The 22,500-nt window shown below is 32.0% G+C and overlaps 1 protein-coding gene across 2 annotated transcripts; it reads right to left on the bottom strand.

Moving 5' to 3' along the window:
• Window positions 1–857: 857 nt before the first annotated feature.
• Window positions 858–2,839, bottom strand: LOC107645633 (universal stress protein PHOS34). Of its 2 annotated transcripts, none has more exons than XM_016349710.3 (4): window positions 2,418–2,839; window positions 2,233–2,333; window positions 1,279–1,400; window positions 858–1,190 (listed from the first exon to the last, which is right to left on the bottom strand). In XM_016349710.3, exons 1-4 carry the CDS (start codon window positions 2,617–2,619, stop codon window positions 1,103–1,105), a joined length of 513 nt encoding a protein of 170 aa, XP_016205196.1. In that variant the 5' UTR covers window positions 2,620–2,839; the 3' UTR covers window positions 858–1,102. The 2 variants fall into 2 exon arrangements, with proteins under 2 accessions (XP_016205196.1, XP_016205197.1); XM_016349711.3 differs by having other exon boundaries at window positions 2,233–2,327; window positions 2,418–2,819.
• Between the last annotated feature and the right edge of the window lie 19,661 nt (window positions 2,840–22,500).

The following is a 22,500-nucleotide window of genomic DNA, read 5'->3' as shown; positions in this document are numbered from 1 at the left end:
GATCTCATAAATCGGTTTTTAAATTATTGAGTTCTATCATATAAATTGAACAATAATATAAATTATAATTTTAAAAAATTTAAAAGATTTAAATTTTAAAATAATTATTATATTATTTAGTGAAATTTAAAATATTAAATTTTAAATATATAATCAACAATAATTTGATAAATTCGTTTAAATAAAAAAATGTCACTATAAAAAATTACTTTAAAAAGGTAAAATTTTAAAATACAAATGACAAAATAATTTTATAATAATAATTTAATTATTTTTATTATTTTATGTACAGAAAATTTTGTTTATTAAAATCTAAAAATAATATTAAAATTAATGCTATCAAAAAATATTTTAAATTTAATATTATAAAAAAATAAAAAAAATATATATAAAAGGACTAATTTGATTAATTTTTAAAATTTTAGGGATGGAAATGACTTATATTTGGACTTTCAGGACTATTTTGATTATAAATAACTTTTTTACATGTCAAGTGACACATGACGTACTAGGTGTCACTGACCTGACATGTCATCATCTAACTAACGGAAGGATAATTTGACTTACATTTTATCTTTCAAGGACTAATATGACTAAAAAAATTATTTAAGAACTTATTTAAAAAATAAATGATCTTTTAGAGACGAATTTTACTATTAACCCTTATTCTTTTATATTAAAAGGCATCTATAAGAAGTAAGTAAGGATAAAATTATAAAAAGGTTTATTAATATATTACAATCATAACCCCACCCCTTCGTGAGACTTGCAATTTTATATTACTTCAACTTCAACGTTAGCTTTAATTTGAACACATACATTGATTGTTCTAAAAAATAGAAAGAAATAAAATAAAATAAAGTACAATATATGTGTGTATGACTAACAAGAAAAGAAATAACATTTATCAAAATATATATATGGGAGGGAGAAGAGGGGAAGTGGAAAAAGTCCAATGTATACAACACATCCTACATGCATATATTATTTTCTGAGTTCTATCTCGGAAATACAAAGTAAATTGAAGGAAGCATATATAGAGTGAAGCATTATGATTTTCTTAAAGAAAACATGTCTCCCCTTGAGATGAATATATTATACATCAGTGCTTGGTTTTGGGCTTCTTGACGATCATGACAGTGCAATGAGCATGATGAGCACAATAGTCACTCACACTCCCTAATACAGCTCTGCAACCTCAAAGGAAACTCAATCAGCACACAGCTTTTCATACTTCATTTCAACATACTTTCATAAAACAAGCGACAGATGGTGTACCTTTTTATAGCTCCGTAACCATGGCTACCCACCACCAATACCGAAGCGTGGTGCTTCTCCACAGCTTCACAAAGAACATTTCTTGGATCGCCTTCTACCACTTCCACAATTGCATCATTCACCTAATCATCAAACAAAGATATTAATTATATTGTCATCTCACTGTATTCAGCTATCATCTGCACATTAGGATTAATTTAATTAGTTAAGAATAAAGTACTACTTTAGATTTTTAGTCTCCAGTACTTAGAATAAATTCTATTATTATTCCTAATATTTCAAACGTCCTATTTCTTTTCCAAAAACAATTAAACAGTTTTAATGTTGTTCTACGGTTAATTTTGACGTTAATAGTTAACGAAATGAGTGATGTAGACGTTAATAACGATACTAATTAAGTCATATCTTATTTCATGTATTAAAAAATGTAACCAAAACCTTCCTGTAATACTTCTTCTCTTTAATTTTTTTGGTTCAAAATCCCAAAGGAAAAGAGTAGGGGCAGCAATTTTATTGAATTTTGGCCAGCATGTAACCAACAGGAAAAGGTGAGCCATTGGATGAAATCTCACACCAATAAATTATCATTGATGGCTATTTGATGACTACTAATCACAAAAATTGCTGGCCCCTAGCATTGCTCAATCCCAAATTCTAACAATCAATCCTTCAAAATCAAAGAAAAAACTTTTATATTAGTGATCGTTAGTAGATTAATTTTATTTATATACTGAAATCGAATGCTATTGGCTTTTCAATATGCGACTTGTTTATGTCAAATTTAATAGTGAGACAATATTAAACATGCTTAAAACTTTTTTGAATTAAAATATGATATTTAAAAATTTTTAAGATTAAAATACAACGTTTCAAACATTGGAAATTAAATTAAAATTTGGATCTAAATATTAGGAACAAAATAATACATTTTTCATTAGTTAATTAATTACTTACAGATTTGTTGATGCAGAGTTGTTTAGCTTGTTCTGTGACTCTGGCAGCAGTCCTTTTAATATCGGCTTCCACCATCGGAAACACCTCAGGGGCTCCTACAACTACTTGAATTAGTACGTATCTATATGCGTATACGTATGTATACGTATGCATGGATGGATATTCGAAAATACATACGTACATACCAGGGCCTATGATGCCAACAGCGGAGGTAACAGAAGGCTTGGCAAAGACGATAACGAGCTTGAAGATGGGAGTGGGAGAGGGTGTGATCAAGTGGTCGAGGGTCCATTCAAGAGCGTAGGTGCTGTATTCACTGTCATCCACACCAACCACCAACACCTGCTTCTCTCTTTCTGGAACCTTCTTTGCGCAGCAACTTGCCATGGCTCTGATCTCTCTGCTTGCTTAGTTATTGCCTCCGATCCAAGTTAAAATAGTGTGTTATTAGTGGCGCAACTGGCTTGGTTGATTCGAATTCCAAGGTAGCGTAATGCTTATATGATTGGCATATGAATCGGGTTCATGAAAACTACCCTCCACTCCACGCTTTATTCCCGATTCTACATTCTTCTCCTAACTCCTCTGCTTTCTTATACTGACATTTGTGTTTACGTGAATGATTAAAAGTTTCATTAAGTTACTTAATAATTGTATTATTTTATGCTTCGTTCTGTGTTAGGTATGTGTTGTTAAACCTAAACAGGAAAGGAATAATCTGGAGCTTCGGATTCTAGACATGTCCACAGACCTTCATATAAAGGTCTCATACTCTTATGTATGTAATAGTAATCACTTGGTCGTTTGGCAAACATTCCTTTTTAAAAAGAAATTCTACCAAATCCCTATTCCTCAATAAATGCTTCCATAATCTACTTTTCCATGCCTTGTTTTTTGTCTTATAACTTTTTTTTTCAATAAATTAGACCGTTTTCAAAAACTCACACACAATTTACCACTTGAACTAAAGCCTCAGCGTCAGCTGCCATTCTTTCTTTCTTTCAAAAACTTTTTTTCCCTCGTTCCTAGTCACGTATAGCACAACTCCAGAAAGAAATCCCTTAAAATATAAGTGGCCCATAAATAAATAGGTTTTTTGTTAACAGAGGCCCATAAATACTATTAATGGATTCATAAATATACGGAATATGAAGCCAGATCAGGGCCAAAATAAAAAGAAGCCAGCTATACCCTATTATTTGAAGTTTTGAACTTGTCATTACAAGCTGAAAACACATGTGGTGTCAAGGACTTCTTGAATTTTTTTCCCCTGAAATCTACGAGTGCATTATTTTTATTTTCTGTTTTTATTTTTATTATTTTTTTTAAATTTTATAAAAAAAATAAAAACAAAAAACACAATTTTATTTTTACTGTTTTTATTTTTTTATAAAATTTAAAAAATAAAAATAAAAAATAAAAAATAAAAACACAAACAAAATACACCTAAAATTTCTGGACTCAATACCAAAAAAAATAAAAATTTCCTGACTTAAAAAAAAAGAAAAAAGGCCTACGAGTTTACGAATTTTGTAATAAAGAGTTGACGTATCCTATTTAGAATTGACTTAGGTGGGGACCTAAAATCAGGATCTTAGTGGTCTTTTAAAATAATATAAAATATAATGTAAAATGACTATCTTGTACTTATTTTTTTAGCAAATTTTTTATTTTAATAAATAAAATAATTATAATAATTATTGAAATAAATAATTTAAAAATATTTACCAAAATAAATATCATTCTCTTATTTCTTTGTATATATCTCGTTTATAATATAAACGAGATATATATATTTATAAATAATTAAATATAATTTTTAAAAATAATAAAAAATATTAATAATTTAAATTGGATCAAACTCTTAAAAATAGAACATTTTAAATAATAGGGAAGATGAACGATTTTAAATAATAAGAAAGATAATCAATCCATTTTAAATAATAAGAAAGATGTGGAGAAGATAGTTTAAACCCTAGCAGAAAAAGAGTACGTACTCCGTACTCAGAGAGAATGAGAGAAGGAGAGAAGGAGAGAGCGGGAACGAGTGTTTGAGGGCAAAACACAGGGAGGATGGCGGCCATGCCGTCGGAAGAGATAAGGGGGAGAGTGTGTGGGTGGGGGTGCATCCGGTGCCAAGGAAGGTTTTTCATGAGAGGGTTTTTCAAATCCTACAAAGATCTCCTTTAGAGATAAAGTCATTAGTCCAGAGAAATCGAAGGCGTTTGCACTTGCAGGATCTCTATCTGGGGATAGTATAGCCACGGTGGTGGGCAAGCAGGGCGATTCCCAACCTCCATGTGTAAACTTCACTGAAGAAGCCAAGCTTTGTTTGGCAGAGCCTTATCGAGAAGCTTTAGTGATCAAGGTTCTTGATAAAAATTATAGTTACACATCTCTTTCACACAAGTTTCGGATGGTTTGGCGCATCAAATGTGGCTTTGATCTGCTTGATGTGGGGTTTGAGTACTTCATGGTAAAATTCGATGCATGTGAAGATCGTGAGAAGGTCATGCTTGGTGGCCCGTGGTTGATTGAGGGGCACTATGTTGCTGTAAAACCGTGGGATATAGATTTTCGGCCATGTGAGCAATCCTTCGGGTCTACGCTTGTATGGGTTCGAATTTCGGGACTCCCAATCTGGTGCTATCAGGAACAGGCCATAATGCGTATTGCTTCTGCAATAGGAGTTCCCATCAAAGTGGACTTAGCCACTAAGTTGGCTGAGAGAGGACGATATGCCCGAGTATGTGTTCAAATAAATTTAGGACTGCCAGTGATCAAGCATATCATTGTGGAAGGCGTAACTCATGTAGTGGAGTATGAAAGTTTAAATTTAATTTGTAACTCTTGTGCACGTTATGGTCACGATATGGCACAGTGCTTGGATAGAGACTCTAGGGAAGGAAAGAGTGCTGATTTCGATGCCACCAAGCCACGGGACGGTACAAAGGCAGTGCCACATCCTGAAACCAAAATTCACAATTCAAATGAAGTAGAACCTAATGTGGTAGGTGGCGTTACTGGCGAGAATCCTGCATCGAATTTGCAAGAGGATTTGGAGGCTAATAATTTGGAAGGAAATAATGTTGAGGAGGCTTGCATGCATGATGAACCAGGCTGGGAGCAAGTTGTGAGGAAAGGTAAAACCAAGCTGGGTCAGAAGCAATCTAACAAGGTCCAAAGAGGCATTCAATCCAGAACCGATTCGGGTAGAGTAATCAGGCCCACCATTCACTTCTCTCACACGAATGGATCCAGCTCCTATCGCGCTAGGGTCGGGTCACGAGTCAAGGTCGGACACAGCGCCTTCCGTGTTGGTGAGACGTCGATCTCCTCAACCCGACACACCCCAGTGCCTTGCGGGTCCTCTCTCCGGAAACGACCAAGGCCGGGGTCCCTACAGAGCTCGCCAGTTGAGAAGAATGGAGGCACGGTGGTGGAAGCATCGTCATGTCTTCCTGCAACCGTGAAGGAGGGTGTTACCGTGGCGGTTCCATTGGAGAAGGAAGGCGTATTGCCGGCTGTTACTACGTCGGTAGGCGGGACTAAGGAGATATTCCATGGAGATCCGGCAAACCTGAAGGTCATGGGAGTCACTTCCGCTGGGCAAGCCTCGGTTTGAGGTTGGTGAAGCACTTTGATTTCCTTGTTTTATATTTTTATATTTTATAGTATGGATAGTTTAAATATAATAGCTTGGAATATTAGGAGTGCTTCTAATAAGTTAGCCCCGGTGAATTGTAAAGAGCTGGTTAGGAAATTTAAACCTGTAATTTTTATTGTGGTTGAAACTCATTGTCCTTTTCAACACTTGAAACTGTTATGGGAAAGACTTGGTTATCACCCTATTGGTATAGTGGAGGCGTCAAGACATAAGGGGGTATTTGGTTCCTTTCTGCAATACAGGGTGTTCACTACAAATTGGTTGATGCTTTCGATCAGTGTGTTACAGTTGAGGTTCAGGTAAATAATGTGATTTGGAGGTGCAGTGGTATCTATGGTAGTCCTCAATTTAATACCAGAGTTCTGCTATGGGATTATCTTGTTACTCAGTCTTCGTCTTTCTGCGGGCCATGGATTGTTCTTGGTGATTTTAATGAAGTACTATTCTCTCGTGAATCTAAGGGTTGCCTCTTCTCGAGTCGTCATGCAGATCGGCTTGATGCCTCTCTAGGGGATAGTAATCTGTTTGACTTGAAGACTATTGGAAGACAGTTTTCTTGGTACAGAAGGGTTAAAAATGGTGTTGAGGTGGCGAAAAAACTTGACCGGGTTTGTATCAATAGTGGCTGGCTATCTCTCTTTCCAGAGGCTTACGCAGAAATTTTAAATAGGCTTCAGTCTGATCATTGTCCTATCCTAGTACGCTGTACAGGTCATCCCCAACCGAAAAAGAATAGGCCTTTTCGATTTATTGCAGCTTAGGCAACTCATCCGGGGTACAGAGATATTGTGAACCAGTCATGGCAGGCTGGCTACAGAGAGATGCATGGCAAGCTTTTAGAAGTGCAGAAGAACTTTTTGGAGTTTAATTCTAAAGTGTTCGGCAACATTTTCATTAGGAAATACAAATTGGAGAGACAGATTAATTTCCTTCAGAAGCAACTTGAAGTAATGGAAGATTTGTCTATGCGGCAAAAAGAAAAACAGCTGATTGAGGAATTTAATAACACGCTTGTGCAGGAGGAACTTCTATGGTTTCAAAAATCCAGAGAGTAGTGGGTAAAATTTGGGGATAGAAATACCAAGTTCTTTCATGTCCAGACTCTTGTGCGGAGAAAGCATAATAAGATTCATGGTCTCTTTCTTCAAGATGGGGTGTGGGAAACGGACCCGGATGTCCTTAGAAGGGAAGCTGAATCCTTCTATAAATGCCTATTCTGCCAGTCGGAGGATGTAGACTTAGGTTGTCTTGGTGATGTGCCGCTGCCTTCCCTGAATGATGAAGCCTGTTGTAGCCTCACAGCGCCAGTTACTCTGGAAGAAGTTAAGTCGGCTGTTTTCAGTATGCATTCTTTTAAGGCGCCGGGCCCTGATGGGTTTCAGGCTTTTTTCTTTAAAGAATACTGGAAGATTGTTGGTTTTGATGTTTGGACTATGGTTCGTCATGCATTCTCTGGTTTGGATATGGATCCAAGGATGATGGAAACTCTTGTGGTTCTTATTCCGAAGGTAGAAAACCCGGTTTCCATGAAGGATTTCCGACCAATTAGTCTCTGTAATGTGGTTTACAAAGTTATAACGAAGGTCCTGGTCAATAGACTTCGTCCCCATCTCAAAGAGATTATTGGGCCCCTTCAAGGAGGGTTTATCCCAGGGAGAGGAACCCCAGACAACATCATTGTAGCACAAGAGGTTCTCCATTTCATGAAGAAGACAAAGTCAAAGAAAGGCACCCTGGCCTTTAAGATTGATTTGGAGAAAGCGTACGATAGAGTGGATTGGAGATTTCTGAAATAAACCCTGGTGAGTTTTGGCTTTCCTCCTCCGACAGTCAATCTGATTATGCGTTGTGTCACTGCTTCCTCATTGTCTATCCTCTGGAATGGGGATAGATTAAATAGCTTTACTCCAAGCAGGGGTCTTAGGCAAGGAGATCCTATATCACCGTATCTGTTTGTGTTGTATATGGAGAGATTGTCCTGTTCTATTAATCAGCAAGTTGATAAGGGCTTGTAGAAGCCGGTTGCAGTTTCTAGAGGGGGTCCAAGAATTTCTCATTTGATGTTTGCCGATGATTTGCTTCTTTTCTGTAAAGCTGAAAAACAGCAAGTTCAAACTGTAATGGTAGCTTTGAAAAATTTCTGCAGAGCCTCTGGGATGAAGGTTAATGTGAAAAAATCTAAAGCGCTATGCTTCAGGAATGTTTCAGCGACAAGAAAAGAGATTTTTACCGGAGTCTTCTCCATCAGATTCGTCCAGAACTTGGGCAAGTATTTAGGGGTGAACCTTAATCACTCTCGGGTGACACGCGCAACTTTCAACGATGTTTTGGACAAGATTCGGGGAAGGCTAGCCAGCTGGAAAGGGAGATTACTTAATAAGGCAGGCAGACTCTGTTTGCTCAACTCGGTAGTGACTGCGATTCCTACTTATCGCATGCAAGTATCTCTCTTCCCTAAAGGGGTAACTAATAAGATAGAATCCATGATGCGAAACTTTCTATGGAAGGGTCAAGCTGATGGTAGAGGCTTGAATCTAGTTAACTGGAAAGTGTTGGTCACTCCTAAGAAGTTTGGAGGTCTGGGAATTAGAGATCCTTTTTGTGCCAATATTGCTCTTCTTGAAAAACTAGTTTGGCAACTTTTTCACCATCCCGACAAGCTATGAGTTCAACTGTTGACGGAGAAATACCATTCTTCTAAGGATGATTGTTTTAGTCGGTCTCAAGGAAGGGGATCTTATGTTTGGAAGAGTATATGTCGAGCTTGGGATATCCTGAAGGAAGGTTTTAGTTGGTGCATTGGGGATTTGGAACAGAACTTTTGGTTTTCTAAATGGAGAAGAGAGGGGCGACTGTGTCAGGAGATGGATTATGTTCACATTTCTGATTCGGATCTCAGGATCTTGGACCTTTGGTCATCTGGACAGTGGAACCTTGAGAATATCTATTCTCCTCTGAATCAGTCTCTGCAGAGCAACATTAACTTTTACAACCCAGATGTTCAAGCTGGTTCAGAGGTCGGTTGGTGTTGGACTGGTGCGACCTCAAAGGTTTATGATGCTCATAGTGGTTATTTGTGGCTCAGTAAGAAGATGTTTAGTTGGGAGGATAGGGGTAATTGGCTTTGGCTTTGGCGTCAACATGTTCCGGAAAAGCACAAATTTTTGGCCTGGCTATGTCTTCGGGAGGCTCTTCCTATTGCTGCATTTCGTTTTAGGAGGGGCATTTCGCACACGGATAGTTGTCCACGATGTTTCTCAGGTCAGGAATCGGTTTTACATTGTATTCGGGATTGTCCAAAAGCCCAACTTGTTTGGCAAGCTTTAGGGATCTCCGATCAACCAGTGGATTTGATGAGTTGGTTCTTACATAATAGCAAACAGCGCCCCTTTAGATTCTTTTCTGGTCTCTGATGGATTTCGTGTTCAAGAAATAACGAGATCTTTCATCCTCACAAGCATTGGACCACAGACAAGGTGATTGGTATGGCTTTGTCCTTAGAAAAGGAGCTCCGAAATATTTTTGAGTTGCAACGACTATCTATCCTCTCAACCATTAGTGGCTCTTGGATTCCCCCCTTAGTAGGTACCTTTAAGATTAATTGTGATGCTAGCTATCTTGGCAGTGGTGCTCGAGTTGGTTTTGCTTGTGTTAGCAGAGATTGGAAGGGAAGGTGGCAACGAGGCTGTCTGGGAACAATTGAGAGTCGTAGCATTTTGCAAGGAGAGTTGTTTGCTATTTGGAGAGGCTTTCTTTTAGCATGGAACTCGGGACAAAGAGACATTATATGTGAGACAGACTGTGTGGAGGCTTTTACTATTGTCAATAATTTACAAGATTGCTCTGGGTTTATTGATCCTTTGGTGTTAAAAATCCGAGATATCATGTCTTCGAAATGGCGTGCTGATCTTCGGTTGATCTTGAGAGATGCAAATACAGTAGCAGACATCATGGCAAAGACTGCAATGAGGACTATTTCTCCCCAAGTGGAGCTTCCATTGCCTTGGAAGGAGTTTGAGAGTAGTATTCAGCGGGACTGCCTTTCTTAAGCAGTTTCTTGTTTTTTTTTCTTTCTTAGTTTTTGTTTATTTTCTTTTAAGTCACAAAAAAAAATAATAAGAAAGATGTACTGTTCATTTAAAATAAACAGGTTAACACGTTAAATTATTTAAAATGATTTATCTCCCACTCTTCCTCTGTTTTATTTATTCCCATCAACCTCTCCTAACAATTGGTAAACCTCTCATAACAATTAGCAAACGGTTATCTCCTACTCTTCATCTGTTTTATTTATCTCCATCAACCTCTCCTAATAATTGGTAAATAATTATCTCCCACTTTTTTGTTTTATCACTATTTTTATTTTCATAACAAAAAAAATTAACCACATATAAATAAAAAAAATGAGGTGATAACAAAGAAGAAGGATAAAATAAACATTTTCAAGTAATTTTTTTAAATATTTTAATATAAGTATATTTTATAAAATTATTTTTTATATAATAAAAATGTTTTAATCTCATCCGTTGATTTAAAATTTTAATGGATAAAATTTATAAAGAATCTTAGATCACTAAAGACCCAAATATTCTTTCCTCACCTAAAAAGCCTCCACCTTATTTATTTGAGAGATGATGTTTCATGTTTGTATTATTTTTTGTCTTTTTGTATATAAAAGATAAACATCTTATTATTTTTCTAAAATACTTAACAAATTTTTGCCGTCCATTTGTGTAGTGCAACCCTATGAAATACGGCCAATGAGTTATAACTCAAATGACATAGTCTTTCCATACTCAATTAAGAAGTTGTGGATTTGAATCTCCTATCTTTGGTAAAAAAAAAAAAAACCCTATGAAATACGGTATTTAATCCCTGTTGAAAACTGTTAAAGGCTTACAGCTAAGGCAATAGAAGTGCTTACGTATAAAATATTTACTTCCTTTTAAGCCTATCTATATCCTATAATCTTCAAGCTAAGTGCGCGAATTCCTGTTTTTAAGTCAAAAAGTTGGAAATAAAACTAATTAAAGTTTAGCAGTTTCAGCATTATTTTTCAATCCTGTTGATTTGATATCGTCAAAAATGGTCACCTGATGAAAAAGTGTATGAATGGTGTTCTTCACATTTTATTAAAATATTTGCAGAAATGGTGGTCTTGCTATAATTAAATAATATATAATTTCTCGCATATATTATATGACTTCAACTATTCTTACATGGAAAATAATATTGGACATGTGGAGAGGCTCGAACAAATAAGGAAAGCAATAAATGGAAACGCCAAAATAAATAAGAAAAAGTTTAAAGGCTAGTAATTTTTGTGTTTTCTGTCTAATACTTAACCATCAAATTAAAATTAAAAATGAGTAATTTTCTACCATTAAAAATATTATTAATGACCAATTAATGATTATAAAATACTAAAATTGCTGACCCTAGCATTTCTCAATAAATAATACAAAGCAACGAATCGTTTTTGACGAAGAAATTAGTTTGCCACTTCCCATATTAAAGTGGATTGTTTGTTGCAATCACATATTTATTGGATAGACAAAACGAAGTGTCAACTAACCACCTCTAATCAACAAATGAAACACCTCTATGGTAACGTAAAAGAATTTATAAGATATAATGCCATAAAAAGATAAGTTTAGTTAACATGTGTTCTATGATAAAATTATTAATTAAAAGATATAATATTTAAGTTTTTTTTGTAGAAAAGTTCTATAGTGATATTAGTTTTGATAGCTAAAAATGATATAAGTTTGATCTACAAATAAAATACTAACACATGACATGATAAATTTATGACCAAAATAATTCTATTTCTTTTATAATTTTTTATGATTATTTTTATTAAAATAATGTTTTATAATTATTTTTATAATTATAAAGAATAAAATTAAAAAATAACACTAAAATAATTTTTTATCATTATTTTACTAAAATAAGTTTTTATAATTATTTTTATTTTTTAATTATTTTGTATTATTATTATTTTTAATAATTTCTAAAACTAACACCAAAATTATTTTTTAATTATTATTTTTACCAAAATAAATTTTTTATAATAATTTTTCTTTTATAATTTTAAAAAACTAACATCAAAATAATATTCTCTCTCTTGGTGTTACTTTAAAAATAATCATAAAAAATTATAAGAGAAAATATATTTTGGTATTAGTTTCTTAAAATTACAAAAAAAATTATTATAAAAAAATTATTTTGGCAAACATAATAATAAAATAATTTTAAAACAAAAATAATTTAAAAAATGATTTTAGTATTATTTTTAGAAATTATTAAAAATAATAATAAAAAATAATTAAAAAATAAAAATAATTATAAAAACTTATTTTATTAAAAATAATTATAAAGAATTAATTTTTAAAAAAATAATAATAAAATAATTATTATAAATATAATAAAAAAATTATTTTGGTTTTATTCTTTTGAAATTATTTTTTATAATTATAAAAATAATATAAAAAATTATTTTGATATAAAAGTAATCATAAGAAATTATAAGAAAGAAAAAATTATTTTGGTCATAAATTTATCATGTCATGTGTTAGTATTTTATTTATAACTCAAATTTATGTTATTTTTAGCCACCAAAACTAATACCACCATAAAACTCTCTTTTTATGTATTTATTAAAGTAAAATATTTAAAAAAATTTATTACTAACTCTCTTAAAAACATTAATGTACTATATATACTCTTCATTTGCTGCCTTTGTGTAATGATGATGGATTAATGGTCGACATTTCTTAGTGATCCTTCCACTAACATTAAAAAGGCATTATACAGTTGATTTTGCCAGAATGAATAGAATAACACAAAAGAGGGCAATCTCAACCATCCATAGAGAAAGCTTACTTTCAGAGTTTAGTTGATTTGATATGTTCAAGCATAAAATATCAATCAAGAAATCAAGATATTATCAATATTTGAACCAAAACCACCATCAAAACTTTCAGTGTGCTATATAGCTCTATGTACAGGTGATAAATTGAGTGGTGCTTAATTAGTGCTCATTAAAGAAATTATTAATTAACGATATGCATGCTTCCATGTTGCGGTTTGTTTATGTTATATATATGGTAGTTTATTATCAGCCTCACTTGGTTAAAATATTCGAGAAGATCAATGTAATGATTAGCAGAATTCTACCTCTATCTGCCACTAATTGCTTCACTTATACTAATCATCCACGTTATCTGATTTCAAGCACTGTCATTAATTATATAATATGGCCATAATTCAAAATTTTAATTTTCTCTCTCAAATTTAAAATGTTTCAAAATTTTCCAATGTTTTAAGGAATTCAATTTTTGCTTTTAATTAAACTAGACTTAAAATTATTATTAGTGATTTAATGGACAGATATTTCAAAAAGAAAAGGTCCAAATGATCATATCACACGAATCATCAGGATCGGATGGCACGGAAAAATTGCACAGTAAAGAGAAGCTGATGATTTAATACAATCACGTAAAGTTTTCATAGATAACATGGTTTTTTCATGTGAACATGTACAACTGTATATATAGATAGAGAGAGAACGTATTCATAATTAACTTTGCCAATGTGGCAATACAGATAGCAAAGTTGGCAACCATCAAAAGGAGAAAAAGACAGGAAGCTAAGGTGCAATATTAATAAGGGGGCCACCTGGTTTCGTGGTCGTAACGTGAAGGAGCCAAATTAAACCGCGTTTATTAATTGATGCCATTATATTGCTAAGTGCTACATTAACAACAAAGAGCACCGAACAATAGTAGTCTAAGAGAAATTAAAGACGGGAATTGGCAAGATTTGGTGACAGGGGTGTACGCGGATCATATCGGATCGGATTGGATTGGATATGGTTGAAAATTCGATCCGATTCGCACAGTTTTTATCGGATCGGATCAAATATGATATCCGCGTTTTTTAGTGTCGGATTGGATCGGAGATCAGATATATCCGCATAATTGAATATTCTCTTTTTAATTATATTTCTATGTAAAAAATTTAATAAGAATATTTCTTTCACAATTTTAAACTTATTTATTCTTAAAAAATATTTTTAATCAAATTTTTTCTAAATAACAAAAATAAAATAATACAATATATGATTAATAATTACTAACTAAAACATACAAACAAGTAAATATAATACCAAACATATATATATATATATATATATATATATATATATATATATATTATTGTGCGGATCTACGACTTCGCGGATCGGATATGCGGATGTAGAGTAGATATCCGCTATCTGAGGTGCAGATTAGATCCTATCCAATCAATGTGCGGATTGGATCGTATCCGCAATTTTCGGATCGGATGTGAATATTTTACCATGTATCTATGGATACGATCCGATCCATGAACACCCCTATTTGGTGGTGTATTATTCTTGGTTCTATTTAGATAAATATTTACATATAATTATTTTAATATAAATTAATAATTAAAAACTATTAAATAATAGTTTAATTAAATTTATTAAATTATTTAATAATTTTTAATTATCAATTTTACATGAAAATAATCACGTCTTAACTTTTATCTTGAATTTGTAAAATTTTTTGTTTTTGACATTAAAGTGACAATGGTATTTTTTAAAAATGTATACCATTAAGATGTTATTCTTAAACGTGAAACCGTTTAATTAAAAAAATAAAAATTGGACCGTCCAATTTATTAAAAATATAAAAATTGGACCGTTCGATTTTTAGAAGTATAAAAATTAGACCGTCTAATATATGAAAAATACATAAATTAGACTGTCTAATTTATATTAAAAAAATTAAAAAATTTAAAATATAAAAATCAAACTCTTTAATTTATGTATTTTTTATTATTTTAAAAAATATAAAAAATTATAATATTAAAATATCACTATTTTTATTTTCATAAAAAAAACCTAATTTGTAAGCTCTTTTTCTCCGAGGATCTACACTTTGATGATGTAACTTGTGGATCCCAAAAAAAACCAACCAATGATCATGTTGATGAGATCGTATAAGGATCCATTCTACTATATTTAATTTACACGTAGCACAATATATAGCTGATGGCTGAAGTTGTCGGCTCAAAAATTTGGTTATGGGGTTTAGGGTGGTGTATTGGTTGGGAATGGATAAATCTAGTGTATTTACGTATGAATGGAGGTGTTAGGTAGAAGGGTAACACGTGAGGGACGTGTTGCAACACGTGGGGATGTGTTGGATGCGTGGCAGCATCCTGGCCAACACGTGGGGGACGTGTTGAAATACGTGGGGAGCGTGTTGAATGATTTCCACAATATTGTAATACACTTCAAATATCAATATCAATCAAAACACCATCTCTATTTCCATATTAAAAATAATTTCTGGAAGTGATCCATATCATTTTTCTTAGGGTTAAGTACTGTTTTCGTCCCTAACCCCGACCTTTTTTTTGTTATTAAAATCATCCTTAATGTTACAAAACATATAAAATCATTCTTTTGTTCATGAACAAAATTTTTTAGACAATTTTACCCTTTAAATAAAAATAAAAAATATTAAAAAAACCACCCCACCCCACCCCACCCCAACCCAACCCACCCTTTATCATTACCTTGAACAGAAAACAAAAAAAAAAAGCAAAAGACAAACGATTGTGAAAGTGGAACACGGCGGATATGATATCGGGGGAGAAGGCGGCGGAGGAGGGGGAGAAGAGGGAGGGGGCAGCAGCGGCGATGCGGGGGATGTCGGAATCGGAGAGGGGGTGGGATTTGAGGAGGTTAACGGTGGCTTGATGTAGTGGGGTTTGTTGTGGAAGGTTCTGGAAGGAGTGTGGTAAGAAGTTGGAAATCATCGGGAGACCACGCCATCGCGTCGTCATCGGGAGGGGGACCTCACTGGCGCTGCTTCTTCTTCTGTGACTGCCTCTGCTTCTTTGCTTCTTCTTCTGCTTTTTCTTCTACTTATGCTTGAACTTTTGCTTCTGCTTGAGTTTATGTTTCTTCTTCTGTAATTTTTTTTTTTAATTTCTGTTGTTTTGCTGTTTTTGGATCTGAAAACTGAAATTGTAATTGATGATTATTGAATTATTGTTTAATCTGAATTTTTTGTTGATTTATTTTGGAAAAAGTTGGAAAGGCCAGGGACTTGGTGTTTGGATCTTGCTGGTTTTGAAAGCAGATCTTTTTTTTTTTCAATTGAATTATGGTTTCCTAATTTACAAGTGATGGAATGATCATGTTCTTAGATTGACCATACGAGCTTAATTTTCGTGAACATTTTTTCCCCTAACTCCTGTACATTGTGATTGATTTACCTCTGTATTGGAGATTCGATTCCATTGGCGGGTGAGAGGTGGGGAGGGGTGGGGAGTTACGGGAGTGGAGTAAGGTTTTGTTTTAATTTTTTAATATTATTTTTAATTATTTTTATTATTTATTAAGGGTAATTTGGTAAAAAATAAAATTGAAGTAGAAAAGGACGATTTTATAACGTTTTGTAACGTTGAGGATGATTTTAATAACGAAAAAAGGTTGGGGACGATTTTGATTTTGGCCTCAGACCTTAGGGATGAAAGCAGTACTTAACCCTTTTTCTTAGAGTAAAACCCTTTTCCGATCCCTAACCATTTATGAAATTGACCTGGCGCCCCCTCACCATTGGAAATTAACAACGCGGTCCTTAACCATTCTCTCCGTGTGATCAAAAGGACCCTCTTTCCGGTACTTCTGGTTATTTTTTACCAAAAAACCGACAAGAGGGTCCTTTTGGTCACAGGAGAGAATGGATAAGGATCGTGTTGTTATTTTCTAATGGTCAATGGGCGCCAGGTCCTTTTCTAGATGGTTAAGGACTAAATATTTTAATAGTAGGGTTACACGTAGAGATTAAATATTCTTTTTAGATTTTTAGAAGTAATATTTGTTTCATTCAAATGTTCGTGATATGACGAATTAATTTTAATTTAATTTTACGTATTTTAATTTTGTTTATTTAGTTACTAATTATGCCAGAAAATTTAGAGTTTTCTTTATTTAACCTAAAGTTCCAAACGAACAAATTAGATTGAGGTATTTCTTTCTTGTTGCATCAAGAAATTGAATAAAAGATCAACCGATTCTCTTTGTATTTAATTACTTGATGCAATAAGAAAGAAATACCTCAATATAATTTATTCACTTGTTTGAAAATTAAATCGAAGAAACTCACTCAACTTTAGGTTAAATAAAGAAAACTCTAAATCCTATGACATAAAATTCAAATTAGTAACTAAATAAACAATACTTAAAATACGTAAAATTAAATTAAAATTAATTAGTCATATCACGAACATTTGGATGAAACAAATATCACTTCTAAAAATTTAAAAAGAATATTTAGTCTCTACATATAACCCTACTATTAAAATTATGGTTGATGAATTTAATTTCACTAATAAAAAAAGCAGTTTAATTTTTCTAGAAAAAGGTGTATGGAATAATAATCTTGAACTAACTTTTTTTTAGATTCAACAATATAGAACATACGTGTCGTTCTTAAAACCCTAAATCCAAGACATAATAATACTTAATCAACCCAAATAATTATCACTTTTGTATTAAGTCTCGTTGTTAATGATTTCGTGCTATCTATTAAGTTTGACGTTGTTTGCTCTCCGTTCACATGTAAAATATGGCAGAATGCATTAGATGCAAAACTTAAAACAATGCTTTTTTTTTTTATTTATTTTTCAATTTTAAGTAAAATCCCTCCCTGGTCCCCTCACTATTAGAAAATAATAACACGGTCCTTATTCATTCTCTCTATGTAACCGAAAGGACCCTCTTAACCGGAAGTACCGGTAAGAGGGTCCTTTCGGTCACACAGAGATAATGGTTAAGAACCGCGTTATTAATTTCCAATGGTGAGGGAGCGCTAGGTCAATTTCGTAAATGGTTAGGGAATGGGGAGGGATTTTACTCCTTTTTCTTATTATATTTATATATACTGTTCAAAAAATATATTATACAGGGCATTATCATGTTTGTATACAATGTTTTTTTTTTAATGTTAAAAATAATTAATAAAAAGAAAAAATAAAAAATTATTTTTTAATAAAAAAATATGCCAAAACAATAGTACAAAGTACAAACATCGTCATTTTTTTTAACAATTCAACTAAATATTTTTTTAAATATTATTTATTATTCAGTTTTTAAATAAAAAATAAATAATTTTTTTAATTTTTTGAACAATTAATATATAAAATAAATATTTAAATTAATTAAATAATAATAAATTTTTTAAAAACTGAATAAAAACTAAAAATTAAAAAACAACTAATATTTCTCTTCTTTTAAGTACCATCAGTACGTAATACTCCTACGCATATGTTGATGTGTACAATATTGCATGCATCACCACTGTGTCTGAATTGAATGACTGTTCACGTAACTAGAAACACTGGAATCACTAATAAGACCTTAAGCTCAATTTTGAGGGGATCCTTAATGCTTAATTATGAGTGAATCGTCTTGAGAACTCCAGTCTAATTTTTTACAATTATTTTTTATAGGAAAAATCTAGGGGCAATAATTTTTGTGTTTTTTGGTCAGCACTTAATTATCAAAACAAAAGTGAGTGATCTCCTACTATTAGATATAATTTTACACCATTAAAAATACTATTGATGATTAATTGATGGCTACAAAACACTAAAATTGGTGGCCCCTAGCATTCCTCTTCTTTATATATACAACTCATTTTTTAATATAAATCTATATACAAATCATTTATATTTACGCGCACACGTTATTTTTGTGCCATTACTACAGAGTAAATAGCTAAAATCGTCCCTAAAAGATACCCCGATCTTCATTTTGGTTCTCGAAAGATAAAGTTAATCGAAATCGTCCTCGAAAGATACACGATTGGTCACGTTAGTCCTTCCATCAGTTGGATGATGACGTGGGGGCTAATGTCACATGTCACAAGATGATTGGTTGACGTCAGTGATACCTGACATGCCACGTGTCAGGTCAGTGACACGTGTCAGATCAGTGACACGTGGCATGCAACGTGGCACTTGACATGTAAAAAAGTTATTTATAATTAAAATAGTCCTTAAAAGTTCAGACATAAGTCATTTTCATCCCTGAAATTTTAAAAATTAATCAAATTAGTTCTTATATATTTTTTTTTTGATAATATTAAATTTAAAATATTTTTTGATACTACTAATTTTAATGAAAATGTAATTGACAATCAAAAAATTAGTAATTGTATCTTTTCTTCTTAAAATTTTTTTCAATAAAATTATCTCTCTCCTTTAATTCTTGTCAGAATCTCTCTTATTCTTTTCTATTTTAAAATTTGACTGGCTGTTTGCAAATGTAATTTTAAATCTTAAATGGTAGTTTTTATGCATAGTTTAGATATGAATTAATAGTTAAATTAGTTTCTAAAAAAGAAGGTATTTTTTAAATTCGTTCCTGAAAGATTTTTTTAATTAAATTGGTCCTTCAAAGATTACGAATTAATCATATTTGTCATTTAGTTACTCCACTAACAATTTTTGTCAACGATTAATAATGTGAAATATTAACTGATAGTATAAATGATACATAACATGTTCAATTAGACGTCGATTAAATATGTTTACAAAAATCTATCAATTTAGTTACTAGGTCATATTAGGAATAAAATTTTTGTAATTGAGAAAAATGACTAAATTAATAAATTTTCAAAAATATATTTGGTCAATATCTAATTAGACATATCAGATATTATATATGTTATCAATTAACATTTTATAATATCAATTTTTAAAGAAAATTGCTAATTAGTCAAATATGATTAATTCATAATATTTGAAACACCAATTTGATTGAAAAAAATTTTAGGGATAAATTTAAAGAATGTCTTATCTTTTAGAGACTAATTTAACTATTAATATTTAAATATATAATTTAGTTTTACCAAAGTAATTAATTATTGAGATTTAAAAAAAAAGATTTATCTTATAAATCAGAAAAAGATATATATATATATATATATATATATATATATATATGTGGCGGATTTTTTATTTTAATAAATAAATAAATTATAAAAATTATTGAAATAAATAATTTAAAATATATTTACTGAAATAAATACTCCACTCATATTTCATTTCGTTTACACTATTAACGAGATAATTTTGCATGTATTTTGTTTATATGTAAACGAGATACATATTATTTTATTTACAGTGTAAACGATATATATGCATTTATAAATAATTAAATAAAATTTTAAAAAATAATAAAAAATATTAATAATATAAATTGGATAAAACTTTTAAAAATAAAATGTTTCAAATAATTAAAAAGATGGATTGTGTATTTAAAATAAACACGTTAGGTGAAATTAGGAAAGATGGACTGTACATTTAAAATAAACACGTTTACATGAAAGCAGATACCATTAAACTGTCCACTATTAATACTATTATTTTTTTTTAACTACCCACTGTTAATACTATTGTTTCTAATGGACAAAATTTTTAAATTTTTTATGTACTATTTTGAGTATTAATTAATTTTTAAATTCAAATTATATATATTTCAAATTTTGTTTGTTATATAAGAGTACATAAAAATTTGAAATATAATTATATTTTAAATTTTGTTTGCTGTATAGGAATATATTTAAAAGATAGGAAGCATGAAGTTGATACACGATAAATAAAACAGAAAAAATGAGAAGAGGATTGAAACGGTTATTCTCTATTTTATTTATTCCTTCAACCTCTCCTAACAATTGATCTTAATAATTGGTAAACAGTTATCTCCTATTTTTTCTCTATTTTATTTATTCCCATAAACTTTTCTTAACAATTAACAAACGGTTATCTCTCATCCTTTCGAGATAAGTCTCAATGTAGTCCTTGAAGTTGCACTCGAGCCTCATAGTAGTCCCTGAACTTAAAAGTTCCTCAGAGTCATCCCCGAACTTGCACTCCGGGACTCAAAGTGGTCCTTCCGGCAATTTCAGCACACGTGGCGCAACCGGAAAGCTTAGCTGGCAGCGTTGGTGACACATGGGACTCACAACGGCTAGCTGATGTGGCAGAGTAAACTCTTTTGACTCAATTTGGTCCCTCAGGTGAAGTTAAAACCCTAATCCCCTTTTTTGAAGGCCACATTGTTCACTCTGCTGTCTCCTCATCGGTGCTGTGTTCTTCTGTTCTCCCTCTCTGAAACCCGAAGGTTATGGCTAGCACGAGCAATGCAGCTGGGAGCTCGAACAATCCACGATCATTTGGAAGCATCATGAGGAGAATGAACAGAAATAGAGAAGCTCGTTTGCCAAAAATGAAAAAAAAAAATCATGGGAAGTCTGGTTTCTCTGAAAGAGGTAAGCCAAAAATGAAAAAAAAAAAGTGGTTTCTCTGTTTTTTGATATTTTTGTTAATCTAATATTCACAAAAGTTCAGGCCGTTTTTTTTTACTGTAATTGGTGGGTATGAACGCCTCTGTTCTGTTCTCTATGCTAGGGTTTGATCACTACTGACTTTTGTAGTGGTTTGGCAAAGAAAATTGTAGAGTAGGAGTGTTTCTTGTGTTTTGATAATATGAAAACGTGTTCTTTATGTGTTAGAGTTTACTGCTCTTAGTGGAGGAGTTTCCAAATTGTTAATGTGTTTCAGGACAATGACTCTGATCAATGAATTTGTTAAACAGAGTTTGCATGATCACAGTAGAAGTAAAGATCTTTTGGGAGTTAAAATTTTTTGTAACTCTGATAATGGATTCTGAATTTGACTGATTTACCTAATTGCCTTTCTTTGTATTGGGTTGGTTTAGTTAAACTAAATGTAATGTGTAATGCTGTTTAGTTAAACTGAGTGTGTGATCATAAAGGATTCTTGCATACATAAGTTAGAGTAATATAAAGTAATAAGTTTTGCAATTGCTAATGAAGTTAACTTAGCTATTGGAATAGTCAAATTGTTTGATGAATTTGATCTGGACTAGTGGATTAGTTGTGGGAAAGGGTATGTAAATTTGAATGGTTTGATCCACCAAGATTGAAGTTAGTGTCTAGAGAACTACTATCCTTAGTTACACCAAAATAATGTTCTTGATTTCACACTTTCTTATATTCACATGACACAAATCATTAGCAACATGATCAAAATAAAGGTGAAATATCATATAATTTAACAGTTAACAACTAACAAAGTTAGGCACTCTATTCAATACCCCGGTCCACAATAACTTTTTCTAATAAAAATTTTGAAAAAAAAAAACCACAAATAATAGAAGACTTAACTTATATTGTTAATTTGAATATAGTGATAATATAGCACAGTGAAATATTAGAGGGAGAAGGAGAAGTAGAAAAGCAAGGGAGTGGTGTTTTTGTTGCCAACTGTCAAGTAATGAAAAGGAGAGAGTGAGAGTGATGATGAAAATGGTAGAAGAAGATTAGGACTGAATCAATGCTATGATATGAAGAAGATAACAGATGTCATTTAATGAGCTTTCATTAACTACTATTTACCATTACTATTTCTAGATGGTTTTTCTTGTTTCATCTCCACCTTCAATGTTGTATATTATTTTATTATTTTTAATC

Source organism: Arachis ipaensis, chromosome B6 (assembly GCF_059453495.1).
Source record: "Arachis ipaensis isolate K30076 ecotype BB chromosome B6, ASM5945349v1, whole genome shotgun sequence".
Taxonomy (NCBI): Eukaryota; Viridiplantae; Streptophyta; class Magnoliopsida; order Fabales; family Fabaceae; genus Arachis; species Arachis ipaensis.
Note: the sequence above shows the minus strand (reverse complement) of the source record. Positions and strands in the feature narration are given on the sequence as shown.